This window comes from Aspergillus bombycis (genome assembly GCF_001792695.1).
Source record: "Aspergillus bombycis strain NRRL26010 chromosome Unknown contig00148, whole genome shotgun sequence".
In the NCBI taxonomy this organism is placed as follows: Eukaryota; Fungi; Ascomycota; class Eurotiomycetes; order Eurotiales; family Aspergillaceae; genus Aspergillus; species Aspergillus bombycis.
Genome location: NW_019170150.1, coordinates 1 through 16,063, shown reverse-complemented (window position 1 = coordinate 16,063; position 16,063 = coordinate 1). Strand labels below are relative to the sequence as shown.

The 16,063-nt window shown below is 50.1% G+C and overlaps 5 protein-coding genes across 5 annotated transcripts; 3 read left to right on the top strand and 2 right to left on the bottom strand.

Annotated features, from left to right (window-relative positions):
• Nucleotides 1–169: 169 nt before the first annotated feature.
• On the bottom strand, nucleotides 170–1,813 carry ABOM_011231 (uncharacterized protein; the record flags this gene model as incomplete). The annotated part of the gene is made up of 1 exon (XM_022538359.1): nucleotides 170–1,813. One exon carries the CDS (start codon nucleotides 1,811–1,813, stop codon nucleotides 170–172), a length of 1,644 nt encoding a protein of 547 aa, XP_022384066.1.
• A 2,144-nt stretch (nucleotides 1,814–3,957) lies between these two features.
• ABOM_011230 (uncharacterized protein) lies at nucleotides 3,958–4,304 on the top strand (the record flags this gene model as incomplete). Its single annotated transcript, XM_022538358.1, has 2 exons — nucleotides 3,958–4,067; nucleotides 4,157–4,304. 2 exons carry the CDS (start codon nucleotides 3,958–3,960, stop codon nucleotides 4,302–4,304), a joined length of 258 nt encoding a protein of 85 aa, XP_022384065.1.
• A 1,058-nt stretch (nucleotides 4,305–5,362) lies between these two features.
• Nucleotides 5,363–7,303, top strand: ABOM_011229 (putative acetamidase; the record flags this gene model as incomplete). The annotated part of the gene is made up of 5 exons (XM_022538357.1): nucleotides 5,363–5,406; nucleotides 5,502–5,905; nucleotides 5,957–6,427; nucleotides 6,481–7,017; nucleotides 7,119–7,303. 5 exons carry the CDS (start codon nucleotides 5,363–5,365, stop codon nucleotides 7,301–7,303), a joined length of 1,641 nt encoding a protein of 546 aa, XP_022384059.1.
• A 2,801-nt stretch (nucleotides 7,304–10,104) lies between these two features.
• Nucleotides 10,105–12,084, top strand: ABOM_011228 (uncharacterized protein; the record flags this gene model as incomplete). Its single annotated transcript, XM_022538356.1, has 3 exons — nucleotides 10,105–10,699; nucleotides 10,778–11,279; nucleotides 11,334–12,084. 3 exons carry the CDS (start codon nucleotides 10,105–10,107, stop codon nucleotides 12,082–12,084), a joined length of 1,848 nt encoding a protein of 615 aa, XP_022384060.1.
• Nucleotides 12,085–12,573: 489 nt separating this feature from the next.
• Nucleotides 12,574–14,745, bottom strand: ABOM_011227 (putative MFS transporter Fmp42; the record flags this gene model as incomplete). Its single annotated transcript, XM_022538355.1, has 3 exons — nucleotides 12,574–14,077; nucleotides 14,131–14,293; nucleotides 14,346–14,745. The coding sequence occupies 3 exons, from the start codon at nucleotides 14,743–14,745 to the stop codon at nucleotides 12,574–12,576; spliced, it is 2,067 nt and encodes a 688-aa protein (XP_022384049.1).
• Nucleotides 14,746–16,063: the final 1,318 nt, after the last annotated feature.

Sequence of the window (16,063 nt, the reverse complement as noted above, 5' to 3'; positions counted from 1 at the left end):
TCGGTGTCAGGATTACAAGCCCCAGTCTGCGGCGTTCAAGTAGTAGTCCGACTAGTGTTAGTCGGGTAAGCTATCGTTAGTAATACTGTCAATATTTGATAAGCTTCTACTTAATCAAATCAAACACACATCATTACTGTCGCGTTGCGATGTTCGATTTTGTACCTTTTTAGCGATCATACATGGCTGTTCTCCTGCCTCGGGGATATTCGACGTCTGCCGGTTGAACGGGCACGCCTCTCTTGGAAGGACTCTGGACAGGTGCCGCCCACCTAGGGTTCCGGGGATCGATATAGCGCGCGCGCTCGGGCGTACAGGTACTATTTCCGTTCGAGTTGGCATTAGTGGGTCGGTGGTAGCTATTACGTCGGTCGCTCATTGGCTCGAGATCTGGATGGGGATGGACGATGTAGGTATCGCCAGCACCGACGTAGCGAGAATGCATGCGGGTAAATACGGGCACTTCGCGGCCAGGTGGGAAAGTGGGCGGCGGGTCGCTGACGACGCGCTCGCGGAATCCAACGCCTGATACTCTGTGCTGGAGCGGTTCATCGTTGTATGCTTTGGAGGTACGTATTTTTCGCGCCCCATCAGAGTCGTATAATCTTCCTGGATTGGAGTGATATGTATCGGGGTGTGCGGGGTATTTATGGGGATCGGGAGATAAATCCTTTCGAGGTCGGCGGGCGTATGCATCGTGCGAGTGGCGACGCGTATGGGACACTCGCGGCGGTGATAGATTGCGATGGTAGCTGTATCGATCTGACCTCGGGGGCTCTGGTACTGCTGCTCCCGAATCTTCGGAAGATGCATCTGATCCTCCATACCCTGGTACTGTTCCTGGACTCACAGATCGCCCGTAAGCCTGTTGGCGCTCGCGCGTCCGCGACTTGGTGGAGTCTTTCGCCCACATCGGTGGAGATGATGGTCGAGATGAATACCCGGTGTTGAAGGTTTCAGATTGTTGCGGAAAGTATGTAGATTGTACCCTGCGAGTAGTGGCAGGGGGTTTTTCGTCGCTTCGTCGATGACGGTGTTTATGGGGGTTTCGACGCTCACTTGTGGAAGTAGGCTCTTGACGGTGAGGAGCAGTTCGACGCTGACTCCGAGATGGTTCATCTTCTTTATGGGTCGGTACATCCTTCTGGCTGAAGTATGAATAGTAAGGAGCGAAATTTGGAGGGGAGGAACGCAGGATATTCTTCTTCCAGTAGTCAAGCTCAAACCGTCGGCTGACCTCTTCATGCCACTGTATCATCTCCGGATCGGGATCCGCTGGGAAAGCTCCTCTAGGGATCATCTTGGGGAAAATTCCACCATTGGGAGTCTCAATGTCCCATAGATCGACCGCATTCTGTAACCACCTCGAGTGCTCATCGGGGTCGAGAAGAAGCTGAATTGTTTGCCATCGGACAAAGCCATTGGGCTGTAGAGCGGGGATCGAGGGTGGTTTGTAGGGATCATTGGTAGGCTGAATGCTGTGGAAGCATCCTAGGCGCTGGTATATGAACGAAAGAGCGGACGGTCTCGTTTCTAGGAATAGGACGTCGTAATTGCCGCCAACCTTTCGGTAAAACGCTGCCAGTCGATCGGGAGTCAGGTCCGTTGTCGCGAACTCGTCGAAGGAGGTCTGGACAGAGTTCAGCATTTGAGGCATTGTGCCACCTTCCGCGAACGCGAGGAACTCTCTTTTTCCACTTACCATTACCTGCGCAATCCCCAGGCACAGTTGTTCGAGTAACGGGGTGGGGCTCTTGTCGGCGTTAATCAACACTCCCCAAAAATCAGCGCCCTCATTGTGGATGGAGGACATGGCCGGGCAAGAGTCTGGGCCGCGGCGAAGACATTTGAAAACAGCGACCGCGATCGCTGCATTAATGAAGCCGGAATGACAAGACGAATGAAGCTGGAAAGGTGGGCAGAGTAATACTGGAGCGATCGATAAGTGTATCCAGTCATGGACAGTAACAGGCCACACTCGGCGGTTAGGCACCCATCGTCATCGCTCCACTGTGGGGGAGCCCAAATGATGATGCTGTTTGTTGGCAGGCGGTCAGCCCGATCCGCCTCATTTACGAGGGAAAGGCGAATCAGGAGGTGGACGGAAATGGAACCTGAGGGATGGAAGGTTGCAAAGCTGCAGCAGTTTACCTGCAGGAAACCCTTTTGGTCCCATTTCGTGGCAGGGATCTCGCCCAGAGTGCCTGGGTGCCTGAGCAGGTGAGCAAACAACACCCCGCATGTGCCTGAGGAGTACGGCCAACTAAGCCACCAGTCAGGTGCACAGGATGCTCTCCAGCACGCACTTTTTGCTCGAGTTAAAAAAAAAGAAAAATCCTAAGGAGAAACTTTGGTTTCTGAATAGGATTAATATCGGATAATTCTAGAGTTGTAGTGATTTACCCTCTTGAGCATTATCTCGTAGCTGCAAGTCTAGCAATTAGGCCGTGAACAACAGGATATATATCTTGTGTTGCTATTGTATACTTCTGACCCTTCATGCCCCTTGCTCTCTCTTACAGCTTTATTACACCCAGTTCTTTGTGTAAAAAAGGAAGTTTCATATGTAGTAGCTCTGTCTAGTGTTCATTTTTTTTTTTTCTTTTTTCATTCTACCTTTTTTCTATTTTCCGTTTTCCTCTTTGTGTTTGCTATGTTGAATTTCACCCTTTCAGTTGTAATACCACGGCTCCCAGTTGACACCCCGTGGCAATGATAAGATATGCTATGTGCACTATTGTCTCCTGCCTGATCAGGAGAGCATTCTTCGTTTAAAAATAAATTACATAGGTGATATTTCCCGCATTCAAGAAACTTTGAGCTTGATTCCATGACTCGAGTTTTCGGAATTGACAAGGAAGGACGGGAACATCTTCCCGCCATAGTTCAATGAAAAATGCAAAATAGTCCCATGAATGTTGACTATCCTGAGATGACCCGAACCAGTTGCACGTGGTAAAGGGGGAAGAAGACTTGGCATGTAAGTGTGTTGTGAAGGCCTACTTACGAGTTACTCCCTTCCTTAGAATATCCATGTTGATCGATGAGGCGCATTTCTTGAGATTTCGAATACACAACAATCTCTAAACTGTACTATAATACCTCGTGCAGATCAATCCTCGGAGCGTCGGTAACAACTTGAGTTCAATCGCTTGAGCTTTAATTGAAGGGGTTTTCAACCACCCGTCCGAGAAGCTTCTATATTAATTAACGCCTTCTAGTCTATTTTGTATGGGACGGTGAAGTGATCTACCTCAGAGTTGACTATCATGTCACCGAGAAACCTCGCTAAAATCCGAGCTTGCTGGAACTAGTTCCAGACCACCCCATCGAGTTGTATGGCATAGACAAACAACGGGATGCTTGTTGAAGCCGGAGAGTTGTGATTGGTTCATGTGCTGCCGATCTGAGATTCCACAGCGGGCCTCAGGCCGTCCTGTCATTCCAGTGGGCCTGCGTCTGGAATGCGAAGCCCCAATCTGCTACATTCAATCCGATGGAAGAATGAATAAATATGGCTGAGGGCACAACACTGTTGCTGGGGCGTGTGCGCCCCTTGTCTCCTCTTCAGTTCTCCGTTTCTTTGTCTGGGTGCTCCTCCTCGAGTCTCATTACCTTCCGGGAGACAGCTTGATATGCCTCTACTACTTGCAGATTAATTGAACAAAGACTCGGTTTTTATCCTGTCAAGCCCTTTGTTGAGACTATTCCAGTTTCTACTCTTAATTATTCTCCCTTACTGAGAAAGAACGGGGAGAAAGAGTTGGTGACACAAGCCACCCGTACCAAAAGAAATTCACTACACGCGAGAATCACGTCGATCAACTTGATATTTACCACAAGACCCCCCATATCACCCAAGAACTACATCTCTCGAGTACACCAACACATCCTATTTCAAGGGCCGATTGTAAGCGGTCCTTATGTCTTCCAACGTGTAAACATTTAACCCACGGAATGGCTCTTGTTCGAGACCCAGCGTTTTGGAGGCGCTTCTCGCGCGCCATCCATCTTGATGAGGAAGCAAAAGCTTCAAAGACGGAAAATAAGAGCGGTGTCATCTACTCGTAAGGCCGACTGACCCTATGTCCAGGCTTTTTGCTTGGGACAACGATGTCTAGGTTTCCAGATTATGTTCACTAACAGCTGAACCTAGGGATGACTGGATTCTGAAGCAACGCAAGAAACGACGCCGATGGATCTGTTGTGGCTTCTTGATACTTGCAACGTTTGCTATAGTGGTTGCTGGTGTGGTGGTGGTCTTTTGGTGGCTCCATTCTCACAACTGGTTGCGCAAGTCATAACATGCCAGGAGGACCGACACTGGCGGTATATCAATTTGAATTTGTGTCACGATTGCCTGGCGCATGGCCGCTAATACGGGTCCTGGTTCTATGTGGATACGCGGGCGTCGTCTACAACGGGCAACCCACGATAACTTGACATGGCGATACTGCAGACCCACGCGATAAGGAAGCGGCATAGACTATCATTCATTTCGCCGACATCTTGCAAACCACCAATCTTTAATCGAGGTTTGAGTTATCATTGAGCAGGTCTCATCGGCGGTTTTTTGAATTTGAAGGCGTTGAAGGTTCAGACTTAATAGGAAATACCCAGGATGTTTCGGTTCCATGATGTCACAAATGCTTCGCCTTAACCTGTTTTCCTTTCTCACTGAACATGTATGACCTAGCTGGATTTAATATATTTTACCATGATGCGATGTCTGTATGCGCTTTCGCTCGCCTTGCTGCCTATATGGTCGGGCATCACTTCGACATAGCTTTAATCGAGGAGTGGATGAATAGTGTGGGTTTAGCCAATCAGCGGTCATGTTACGGATCATACTTATTCTGTGATGGAGAGATAAGCAGAGTACCTACATACAACTGCACAGTAGTACTAGTAGTAGTATATAGGTTAGAGTACAAAGCGCTCGTCTCGCAGTGTCCGCATGGACTTGCCTGAAAGGGTTGACTCGATATCCGGCAGTCGGCACAATATCAGTCACGTGAGACTTTGCTTCTGACGCTCACGTCCTGTCTATCCCTGCTTTTGCAGCCATATCAACTGTGAATAATGCGATCATGGAGCACATCATGCATAGCAGACCTAAGAGATAAGTATCGTATCTACAAAGTGCTGTATGGGAGGTAAGTCGTGGCTTTAAGGACCTTGAAAGTGCCTTAACAGCTCACATCTCCGGCAGCGCTTATCAGCGGGTCCTATCGTAGTTCTCTCCGCATGTCGTTTCCCCCCGCAATAAATAGAGCTCCAATTCCGCTTCGTGTTGCATTCCCCTGATTTCCCAAGGTATTCTCTTCCCCTGCAGGACTCTCCTCAGGCAAGCCTACCATTCATGATGCTTCCGCCGTTTGACTATTTTACATATCGTAGTGTTCGGTAAGTCTTCACTGTCTATTCCGCTCCACTCCCCTACGGAGCTATAGTGTATAGCTACCTATTCGGCGATGAAGAACCAATTAACTAGTCCGCAGGGATTACAAGAGAAGAGAACGGGCTGCCCGTTTCGCATCTCTCCCTGCAGCATACCATGCCCCTTTCACAACCTTTGATAAGGCCGTCATCAACAAACCAATTGAAGAGCTGGTCCAAGAGGTCCAATCTTCCTCGCTTTCGGCCGCCGACGTACTCCAGACTTACGGCAAGGTAGCCGTCAAGGCCCATGAAAAGACCAACTGTGTAACAGAGCTCCTTCTCCCCGAAGCCGAGTCATGGCTACAGTCAGAAGTCAATCTCAAGGGCCCGTTGGCAGGTGTACCTATTTCCTTGAAAGATTCGGTGCAAGTCAAGGGTTTCGATATCAGTCTCGGTTACACACGGCTGGCTAAAAAGCCATACAGCGAAGATGGCCCTATGGCGAAGCTGTTGAAGGACGCTGGTTAGTGTTGCACACCTTGTATACGGACAGACATCTGCTTACCTCTTCTAGGTGCTGTACCGTATGTAAAGACGGCACTGCCAGTGACCCTTTTGTCCTTCGAGTCCGCAAATGCGCTATGGGGCCACTGCCGTAACCCTCATGTCCCAGAATACTCCCCTGGAGGCTCGACTGGTGGTGAAGGCGCAATACTCGCCCTGGGTGGCCGTATCGGCATTGGCTCAGACGTCGCAGGCTCTGTTCGTGTCCCCGCTGCCTGGAGCGGTATCTACTCCCTGCGCTGCAGTACTGGTCGCTGGCCCAAGGTGGGAGTCAACACCAGCATGGCCGGCCAAGAAGGCGTTCCAAGTGTTTTCAGTCCTATGGCTCGTACCTTGAATGACCTCACCTACTTCACCAAGGCCATCATTAGTATGAAGCCCTGGAAGTACGACTATACCGTTCATCCCATTTCCTGGCGCGATGAAGAGGAATCTGAAGCCAAGAGCAAGAGCTTGCGTATTGGACTGATGACCAACGATGGTGAGAACGCCTAACCCCTCGCTGAATAACTCTCTCTCTCTAACTCTCTACAGGAGTCGTGCCCCCAACCCCAGCAATTGAACGCGCTTTGTCTACCACCGTCGCTGCTCTCACCGCAGCCGGCCACACCGTCTCTGAGATCACAACCCCAGCAACCGCCGACCCCTTCACAGGTCTCCACCTCGCTTCTCAGCTCCTCAACACAGACGGATGCGTTACATTCAACTCCCACCGATACAACTTCGAGCCCTCAGACCCAGGCGCCGACCAACTCACCCGCATCTGCAACCTTCCCCGTCCCCTCCGCTACCTGTACTACCTGTACGTCCGGTACATCAGACGGGACTTCAAATGGGCCAGCCTGATCCGCACATTCTCTCCCAAGTCTTCCGCCGAAACCTGGAAGCTAGTGGCCAAGCGCGAGTCGTTCCGCGCTACCTGGCACGCCTGGTGGGATGCCGAGCCCCAACAGTACGACTTCATCCTCTGCCCCGTCAACGCCACCCCGGCCCTCCCGCACAAGGCCATGCGCGACGCCGTCTCCTCCTGCGGGTACACCTTCCTATGGAATCTCCTCGACTACACGGCCGGTGTGCTTCCTGTCTCCCATGTCGACGCCAAGCGGGACGCGCTCACCGCGCCCTACAAGAAGATCCTCAAGGGCCTGGGCGCCAACAATGCCATCGCACAGGCGCCTGGAAGCACTACGACGCAGCGAAGATGGCCGGACTCCCCACAGCGGTGCAAGTTGTCGGTAGAAGATGGCAAGAGGAGAAGGTGCTCGGATACATGGAGGCAGTGGAGAAGGCGCTGGAACAGTACCGGGATCCGGCGACCGGGGAGAGTGGCAAGTATACTTTGATTGAACTTGACTAATTAAGTTTGATGAGGTTACATTGAATGGTCCTAGGAATTTCTAGTCAAGCTTTCAGGTTTGACAGTTTCGGTTGTACCGAGTGTTTCCATGCTTTTTGGTCGCCTATCGCTTATCAGATATCTAATGGTGGTGACATCATTTTCTCGGAAGATAGAACATAATTAGGAAAGAGTCGAGCGGGTGTTGCACAATACATGCGAAACTTTATTGATGTTTCCATTGCGTATCAATTATTGGGTGGGCATCGCAATTCCATGGGTGGCTTTCTTATCAACCATAGATACTTGGCAGACACGTACCAATACTCTATCTCTCGTGAATCAACTACCTTGGCATAACTACTTTAATTATGTGCTTTTCTCTGTCTTTCTCAAATGAATCCTGATCATAACCGTTATGGTTTCAGTCAAGTGGTCGGCATGGTTCGCAAAGGCAGAGAGAGAAGGTTTCTCGTGTTCAGGACACACCGCTTCGCCTCCTCGAAGCCATGCTTCCCTGCGAATAAACAGGATGTCCTGTGGGAACTGAGGGTTAACAAACAGCTCCATATGGAGCATATTATAGGCCGACTTTCTGCTTCTCGTGGTCCCGATAGACACCTGCGCACCGCCGGTGATTGACGCACGAATATGTACAAAGAGGCAACGTACCTGTCAACGTGTTCGGGATTTGAAACTCATCGAGTCCTTCTCCGTACGAGATGTGAGTGGAGCCGCGCGTGCTTGTAGCTAAGGGAATGTTCCAGCAGGGGTGGGAGCAAGGTACATCTTACCAATGTCAGGAAATGTGGGTCATACAATGTCAGCTCTGTAGCGGAGAGTTAAAGTGAGATGACCACCCGCCCAATCTCCGCTCAGCGCGACCCGCCATGCAAGGGTACTGAAGGTGCAGACCATCTATTAGTAGCTGGCAGACGTGATGGCGTCCTGTAAGGATGCTGGGGAGCGTCTGCTAGTATTCCAGGCCCGTCGGTGGTCTGATGACGTGCTAGTAAGTAAAGTGATTGTCAGCAATTAGAGTATGCTGCTGATTCTCTATGCTCCGCCGTGGAGATGGGGGATGGTTAAGCAGCGAAAGTCGAATTTCCGAGTTATCGGTTTCGTATCGGGTGAGATACCGGGCCCTACCCATAATTGTCGGGGTAAATTTCGTCATCGCGCGCGAATCTGGTAGCTGGCTTGGTTAGTTGGGTCCTAACGGTCTGGCTCCGCGCGTGGCTGCAGGGGAGGCGCCTCGTGTTGTCAACTAAATGGTATTGACATGCGCAAAAGAATCCTTAGAACCATGTTGTCGAAAACTTCACGAGCAGACCAATAGCCATCCTGTCGTAACCGTGGATGTTGGTAGTACAGCGTTGAGGGCGGCAGGGGCAGGATATGGTCGACTACGGTGAAACAGTGGTTGGTGAGCGGTATTATGCGAATAGCGGTTAGGATAGGGATAGAGTGAGAAACCACCGACCAAGCCACATGAACCGGCAGGAGGTATGTTGATCATTTTACGATATGGATTCTTGAAATGGTGGTGTGTAATTCTAGCTTTCCCCGTTGGATAGCCTCAATTCAAAGCCATTCGGTGCCAGTGTCGTCACAATGATTGTGGCAGCCGATCATATGCAGTTCGAATCAATATCTGAGGATCACACTGCTTTTTGTGAGATGTCACCTTGGCCGCTTGCATGGTGTAGGTGGTCCCCGCAAATTATATCCAGGCACGCCTATTGCTTGGATTCCACTAGTCAGTCAGCAATCGATGGGGGCGCAAGGGATGATCATCCCCCGGGAAAGCAAGACAATCAAATAGTTCAAGTATAGGAGTAAATTTAGAAAAAGAAATTAAAAATGTGAGGGATTCTATTCAAGGGGGTTGAAAAGAAAAGAAAAGAAGAGGAAAGAAAGGAAAATGGAAGATAAAAAAATCATAATAATAATAAGAAGAAGAAGAAGAATAAATAGCCAAAATCAAATTAGGAAAAGGCGTGCCAAGTGCAAAGACGACGGACTTTTTGTCGATCCACCATGAGACTGAGAGGAGAAGAGCTAGAACGAGAATGAGTATTGGCAAAATGGGCCGAACCACAAAGCTCTTGTCAGACCAAAGTTAAATTGACTTCCTGTCATGATCACTGCTGTCGTTGACCCAGTTGACCCATGAGAGAGGGAACCAAGGAAAGCAAGGAAGAGAAGAAAGGAAGGGAAAAAAGGGTTCTTCAACTCAGAACCCACCGACACACACCACTGACGAAGATCCGGTGCGAGTCACGGGGGGGAGCCAGCCCCGACACAGGCGCCACTTTCTTCATGCGTCGATCTGATCTCTCTTTTTCCCTTCCCTTCTCCGACTTGGCCTTTTTTACTTCCTCCCCACTATAATAACTACGACGGATCTGCTAGTTCGTTGGCTAGTCAATAAATTGTTCCAAATCCCGTTCGCAGCCTTTGTCTTCCCCCACGAAATTTAATCCCCTCGTTCCTCTCTAACTTGCCTTCTCGTGGGCCGTACTATCTATCTTTCTTTGACCCTCTTCGAACTAATGGCGACCATGTCGCCCTTGATCAAGGCCGCTTAACCGCGCGTTCCCCTTGTCCTAACTACGCCATTGGTCTCTCATTCCTCATCCCACCGGCCACAACTTGAACTGAACGGTCAATATACTGCCTCACACGCTCACTGAAAGTAGTAGTGGGCACCTGGCGCGCCGTGCAGCTGGTCGGCAGCAGAATGCTGGTTTTGACGCCTAAATTACACACCGAATCTAGTTCATATATGTGATGGGACTGTGTCCGATTAAACGGTGGAAATGCCTCCAAGCAAAGGCGCCGCTGGGCGCAAAAAGGACGCCATTCATTTCGTCAATGCTCGGCCGTCCTCGGAGGGAGAACGATTAAAGATACAGCGTTTGGTTAGGGCCCATGTAGGCAAATGGATTTCCGATCAGACCAAAGATCGCTCCATAGAATCTGAAGCGAATTCCAGCCGTGATGTCCCTCGGGAGAATGCCCGGCGCACTGTTGATCTCGATGGAGATGAGACGATAAACTTATATCCCCCTTCGCTATCCTGCCGATCCTCAGTTTCATCCTGTTCACCTGAATCGGTTTCTTCGAACAACAGTCTAACGGTTATACAAACCGCCCCTACCAGTGCCTGGGACACACAGCAGACAATGTCCATTGTCCCCGCTTCTCAGTTATATCTTGACAGCACGGAACATCAGTACGACAACGAATATGAGTATGATTATGGCCACGATTCGCAGGGGTCAAGTCCAGAAGTTTCTAGCCCCCCTGGCCCTATCGAGCATATTGAGACCATCGGCGCTAATTTCATTGATCCTTTTATGACCTACCCCTGGCGTCATTCTCCAGAAATCGCCAACGCATGCCAGGCATATTGTAAGTAAGAGATGAAGCAAGCATCACCGAAGAACCCTTCTAGAGACTGGAGAAACAATTGTTAACTGGTATCTGTAGGTACGTCCGTTCTATGGCCTACCCTTACTCCCGGGGCCAGTAGGTCGGAAGTCTCGGCCTTGAATTGGTTTCCCTTGATGATGTCTGAGCCGACTCTAATGACAGCCATCACGTTTGGGTCACTCTCGCACCAACGGGTGCAGTGGGTGAATCGGTGGATCCCGGACGGCGCATTTCGGGAGCGAGAGCAGCAGCTTCTAAGAGTCTGCGAAATGGAGGCCATCGAGCTAATCAATCAGGAAATGAAAAAGCCAGGCCGAGCAATCAGTAACGCGGTCATTCTGAGTGTAATATGCATGGCACATAACGCAACAGATATTAGTGAAGAACGACAGTTTCGGCACATTCCGTTCACGGCACCCATGCGGCGGTTGCAATGGATCGATGTCTATGGTAGTTTGCGACCAAACCTGGTACATGTCCAAGGTTTGATCTCAATGATTAACCTACGGGGTGGCCTTGAAGCAATTGACCTACCCGGGTTGGCCCCCGTAGTGTCTCTGTACGTCACTCCATGTGATTTGGAGACCGGTTCTAAGCTGACGGTTCATCTTAGGTCGGATATCGTGACCTCAAGTGCATATCATACGCCTCCAGTCTTTCCTTTCTTTCCGCTTCGACCGGACCGGAAGAAGGTTCCATTGCGAGACATGCTCGGGTATACGATGGCCGATGTAGACCACCATTACGGCCGACTCCGACAGATCGGCTTGACCACAGAGATGATGGAGGTCTTCCACGCCATGGACCTTTACATGAGTATTGTGGATGCTTACCTCAAGGGAAACCAAATCAGAACGGACTACTCTTTGCTTGCCGACCAGCGTAATTTAGTCCAATACACGTTATTATCTCTCCCAGCTGCCAGTCAACTTCCTGGCTTCAGTGGCTATCATCAACGCCATGAGATTATCTACGAAGCCTGCCATCTCGCGGGCTGTATATATGGTTCTGGAGTGGTCTTCCCCCTACCGCCACAAAGTACCCCGCTGGCTAAACTTTCTGGTCTTCTCAAGGGTGTCCTCGAGGTTTCCGACTGCCTGACTGTCTGGGACCAGCCGCAAGCCCGTGTTACCCTTTTATGGGTTTTGACCCTAGGTGGCATCGCGGCTGAGGGCACCGGAGACCGAGACTGGTATGTGGCCACGCTTATGCAAACAGCACGGTGTAGTCATATCACCTGCTGGGCCGACCTTCGGGCAATCGTCGTGCTGCTACCCTGGTACGACGCAGCCTGTGACGATGCGGGCAACAACCTCTGGCTGGAAATCGAGAGACTGTCTACTCGTTCATCGAACTCAAATTGAACGTGTCTGATACCCATTATGTAGTACTGTTCTAGGCAAATAGTGCATTTAGATTTGGGGGTGTTATCGGCTAGCGTTGCCCCTTGGTTTGCTTCATCATACATTACGTCATCCATCCTCTCCCCTGATTTTCTCATTTTTTACACATCCCAAAAGTTAAGGCGGGCTATGATTTATGACAATTACGAGGATCTCGGGAGGAGTACTGGTTTTTCGAGGAGTTGGGTTAGAGATCAATGCTTTGTTCACCCGGAATATCATCGATCTTGTATAATACGTGTGGACTAGATATATCTAATTATGTTAATATCGCTTTTGGATACGCACACACCATAGCATTACAGTTATCTTGTTAATTTGATCAAACGAATGCAGTACATACAGAAGCACAACAATGACCGCTTATCCGTTCTCGCAGGTCACACATAGTATATATCTCTACCGCACAAAGCCAGATATCAAGTTACGCTACGCTACAATCAATGAATGCTACGATGGACCTGAAATGCCGTATGAGGGCGACTCCGCATGCCGCGCCACGTTCGATGGAGGCCGATACAACAAGGGTTCCCGCTCCCAGTCCCTAGTCGCGATACCATCATGGTCATCGGGAACATGGACGTCCCCATTCTCCAAGGCTCCTAGCTCTGGCTTCGTGGTGTAAATAGTCCCTGCTTTCCACCAAACGAAAATAACCAATCCGATGCCGACCAAACAAGTCACGAGGGTGAGGATAGCATTTACGGGAATCGGGTTGCGGTGAAATACCTTGAAGGTGAGGGCGTCAAGACCAGCTTGTGCGAAATTGCCCAATCCCGATAGACAAATGATGAGTCCATAGACCTTACCGAATGTCTGGAAGCCGAATACCTTGGCTGCGTAGTCCGAAACAGCGGTGTAGTAGAACGGGCGATAGATGACGAAGATGGCGATGTTCGTGTATCCGGCTTCAATGCTGTGGGGAATGCAACCGAGAACACCGATCACGGTTGCGGTTGATACAAGCACGAGGAGGACGAAGGGGGTACTTGCATTGTCGAGGATAGCGCCAATGAACGGCACGGAAACGAGACCGCCAAGGGGAAGAAAGAAATCAAATAGTTCGTTGATCTGGCGGGCTAGTTTGGGCGACCCGAACAGGTATTCGTACTGCTGACGCATTGACGCCACGAAATAGTTGATTCGGAGCATTTGGAGGACAGTGAAAAGGGTGATGAGGACGAACCATGGGGATTGAACTTGTTGCAGTGCCGAGAAGCCGTGCATTGCGCCCCAGACACCGCCGGTGGTGTTCTGGGGCGTTGTTGCTGGTGGGGTATCTGGATCACCTCTGTTGGCGCTCAGTACCGGTTCTTCGTTTCTCGAGACGTGGTCAGGTCCTGTCTCTGTTAGGAGATCCTGGATCTTATTGACGATATCTTGGCGCTGGACGCGACGGTCATTTCGTTGCCGTTCGCCTTCATTCCTATCTGAGATATCATCGTCCACTCTGTCATTCGCTTCGGCGGAGATCTCGGCTTCTGCTTGCTGGACTAGCTCCCCAGCGGTTTTATAAGACGTTGCTGGCATGATGGTAAGCTGTGCGGCTAGTATGAGCAATGGAACAATGAGATAAGCTAGGAAGAATTTCCCGGTTGTGAACCGGCCGTTTGTGTTCTCGTTAACCAGGCGGAAGACTAAGAACAGTGCGCTGGATGCATCGAATGCGCCTGTGAGCATGGATAGGATCAACCCCGAGCGGGTAGGAAATGTGTTCGAAAGATGGAAGGATGAGATGAATATGAAGGGGCCGCCCAAAGATAAAAAAAGATACCCTGGGATGTACCCGTCGAAACCGATGCTGCCCGAAAGGCCAAAAAGTGCGGCACCAAGAGAAAGGAAACCGCTTCCAATGATACCACACACGCGCGGGCCGTAAGTGTCTAGAATAGTTCCGACTGGAAGGGCAGATACATTGGTCGCCACAGCGGCTATGGTAAACATCAGGTTGAGGCTAAGCGTAGTGTGAGTTGTGACTCGAGCAGAACAAGCTGCCGAAGTACTTACCGAAGTTCCTGTGAGTAGCACACATCTTGGCGTTCACTTAGCTCTACCTTTGAGCACATACTGTGGTAAACGCCTTCTCGAATTAACACTGGCTTCAGTGCCGCGAAACCAAAGACAACGCCCGCAGCGAGGAAACAGTAGATTACTGCAGTACAGACCTGCACTTTATGAAAGATCAGCATTAATTAGAGGTAAAGGGCGGAGATAACGCCTACAAATCCGTTTTGCCCGACCAACTTCAAACGCGCCCGTTGTGTCTAGTAACGACGCTTCCTGCTGTTTCACAAAACCGTTTTGTGTCACCCTGCCTTCTCCCTCTATGTGACCAGGTCGGGGTGTCTGAGAAGGTACTCTTAGGAGAGAGGTACGCTCGTCTCCTGCATCCTCTACTGATGCCTCATTCCAGCCTGGTCCAGCATAAGGATTGAAATTCAGGCGCTGCCTGGAGACCGGAAAGCTGAATGTCGAAGGGAACGACGACGATAGCGACTCTTCCGGAAGTTCTTGATATGCTGCATCATCTTCTGAATCAGGTATTGATGATTGGTCTTGGCGACGGATTGAGGCTGGATTATGTTCCCATGACTCCAAATAGGAGACTCGAGGCAGGGACATACTAGGTACACTCGATCTAAACTCAGAAAGGATGGCAGCGAGGACTTCGGTCAGGGAATACTTTGCCTGACTTCTCTTTTTCGGAGCGGTATTACAACTAGGTCAAATGCTAGATCAGGTAGGGAATGGTGCTCCTTGCAGCATCCAAGTCGTTATACGAGTAAGCCAGAGAAATAAAAACTAAGCACTGTTAAAGTTGGCTGAAACAATAGATCTGATAGGATAAAATAAGATAGGTCAAAAGTACTACTCGAAAGGAGTGAAGGATCACGACACAGCGTATTAAGGGGCTCAATGGTGTCCAGAGCAGGAAAGATGGAAGCTGTTGGTAAGAGGAGGGTGGTCATGATGATGATCATATCGGTGATGATGATCTTCAGCGTGACCTTCTTCTTTGGTACTAGCCCCAATAACTCGAAACCGGATCTATGAGATCAGCACATAATCCCGTGCTGCCCACGTGATGAGTATGTACTACGGAGTAGGGCTTTGCCGTGCCAAGAAATGGCAACTTTACCCTCCAACTGCTTCTTGGCACCACACAGTGCACACTGCACACATGGCCGATTACCACGCCGGTGGGCCCCTTAGGATCCTCCGGTACTCATCTTTATTCGAAGAGCCCTGCCACAATCGGCAGGGTCATGCCGAACAGAGTATGATTCGCCCGGGGGCTTCAGCCTGGTACCAACCTTAGGACCTTACACTACTCATACTATTCCCAAACAATACATCAAAGCCGACACCAAATGGACGGGAAACGAAAAGGGCACTAACTCACCGGTGAGCCATCATTCCCTACCTGACTCGCACAGTCCCTAGTGTGTCGGTTTAGTCTGATGGAATAAGGGCTGGACCATGATATCCTCATGGTGAGCATCCAACAATTAGCCCATGTGGCAGCAGCAAGCAATTTCCTGTACAAACATCGCCGAGCGTTAATTTTCCTTGTCCAGGAAGGAGCAGCAACTCATATCAGCATCGGTACGGGAAATGTTTCTGATAAAGTTCACCTGTCTCGTAATAGCTATGAGGTTTGGAGCTAACGCACAACGTAGCATACCCCATCAATGGCGTACGAACGATGAACATGTCTAGTGGTCCCCTGAATTTCATACATTACAATAGGACATTGGGAATGACTGCATTGTGCGAGTCCAAGAAAACCGGCGAATCTACGCCGGCTTATTGGCTGCAGATCGTAAAAGTTCGAACCCACCGATGTTAATCTATGTGGAGGATGAGCCAGTGGTCGAACAGCGAATTACGAACCTTCAGGGTTCAGCCCATGAGGTTGCCATGGCTCAACGCCGCCACA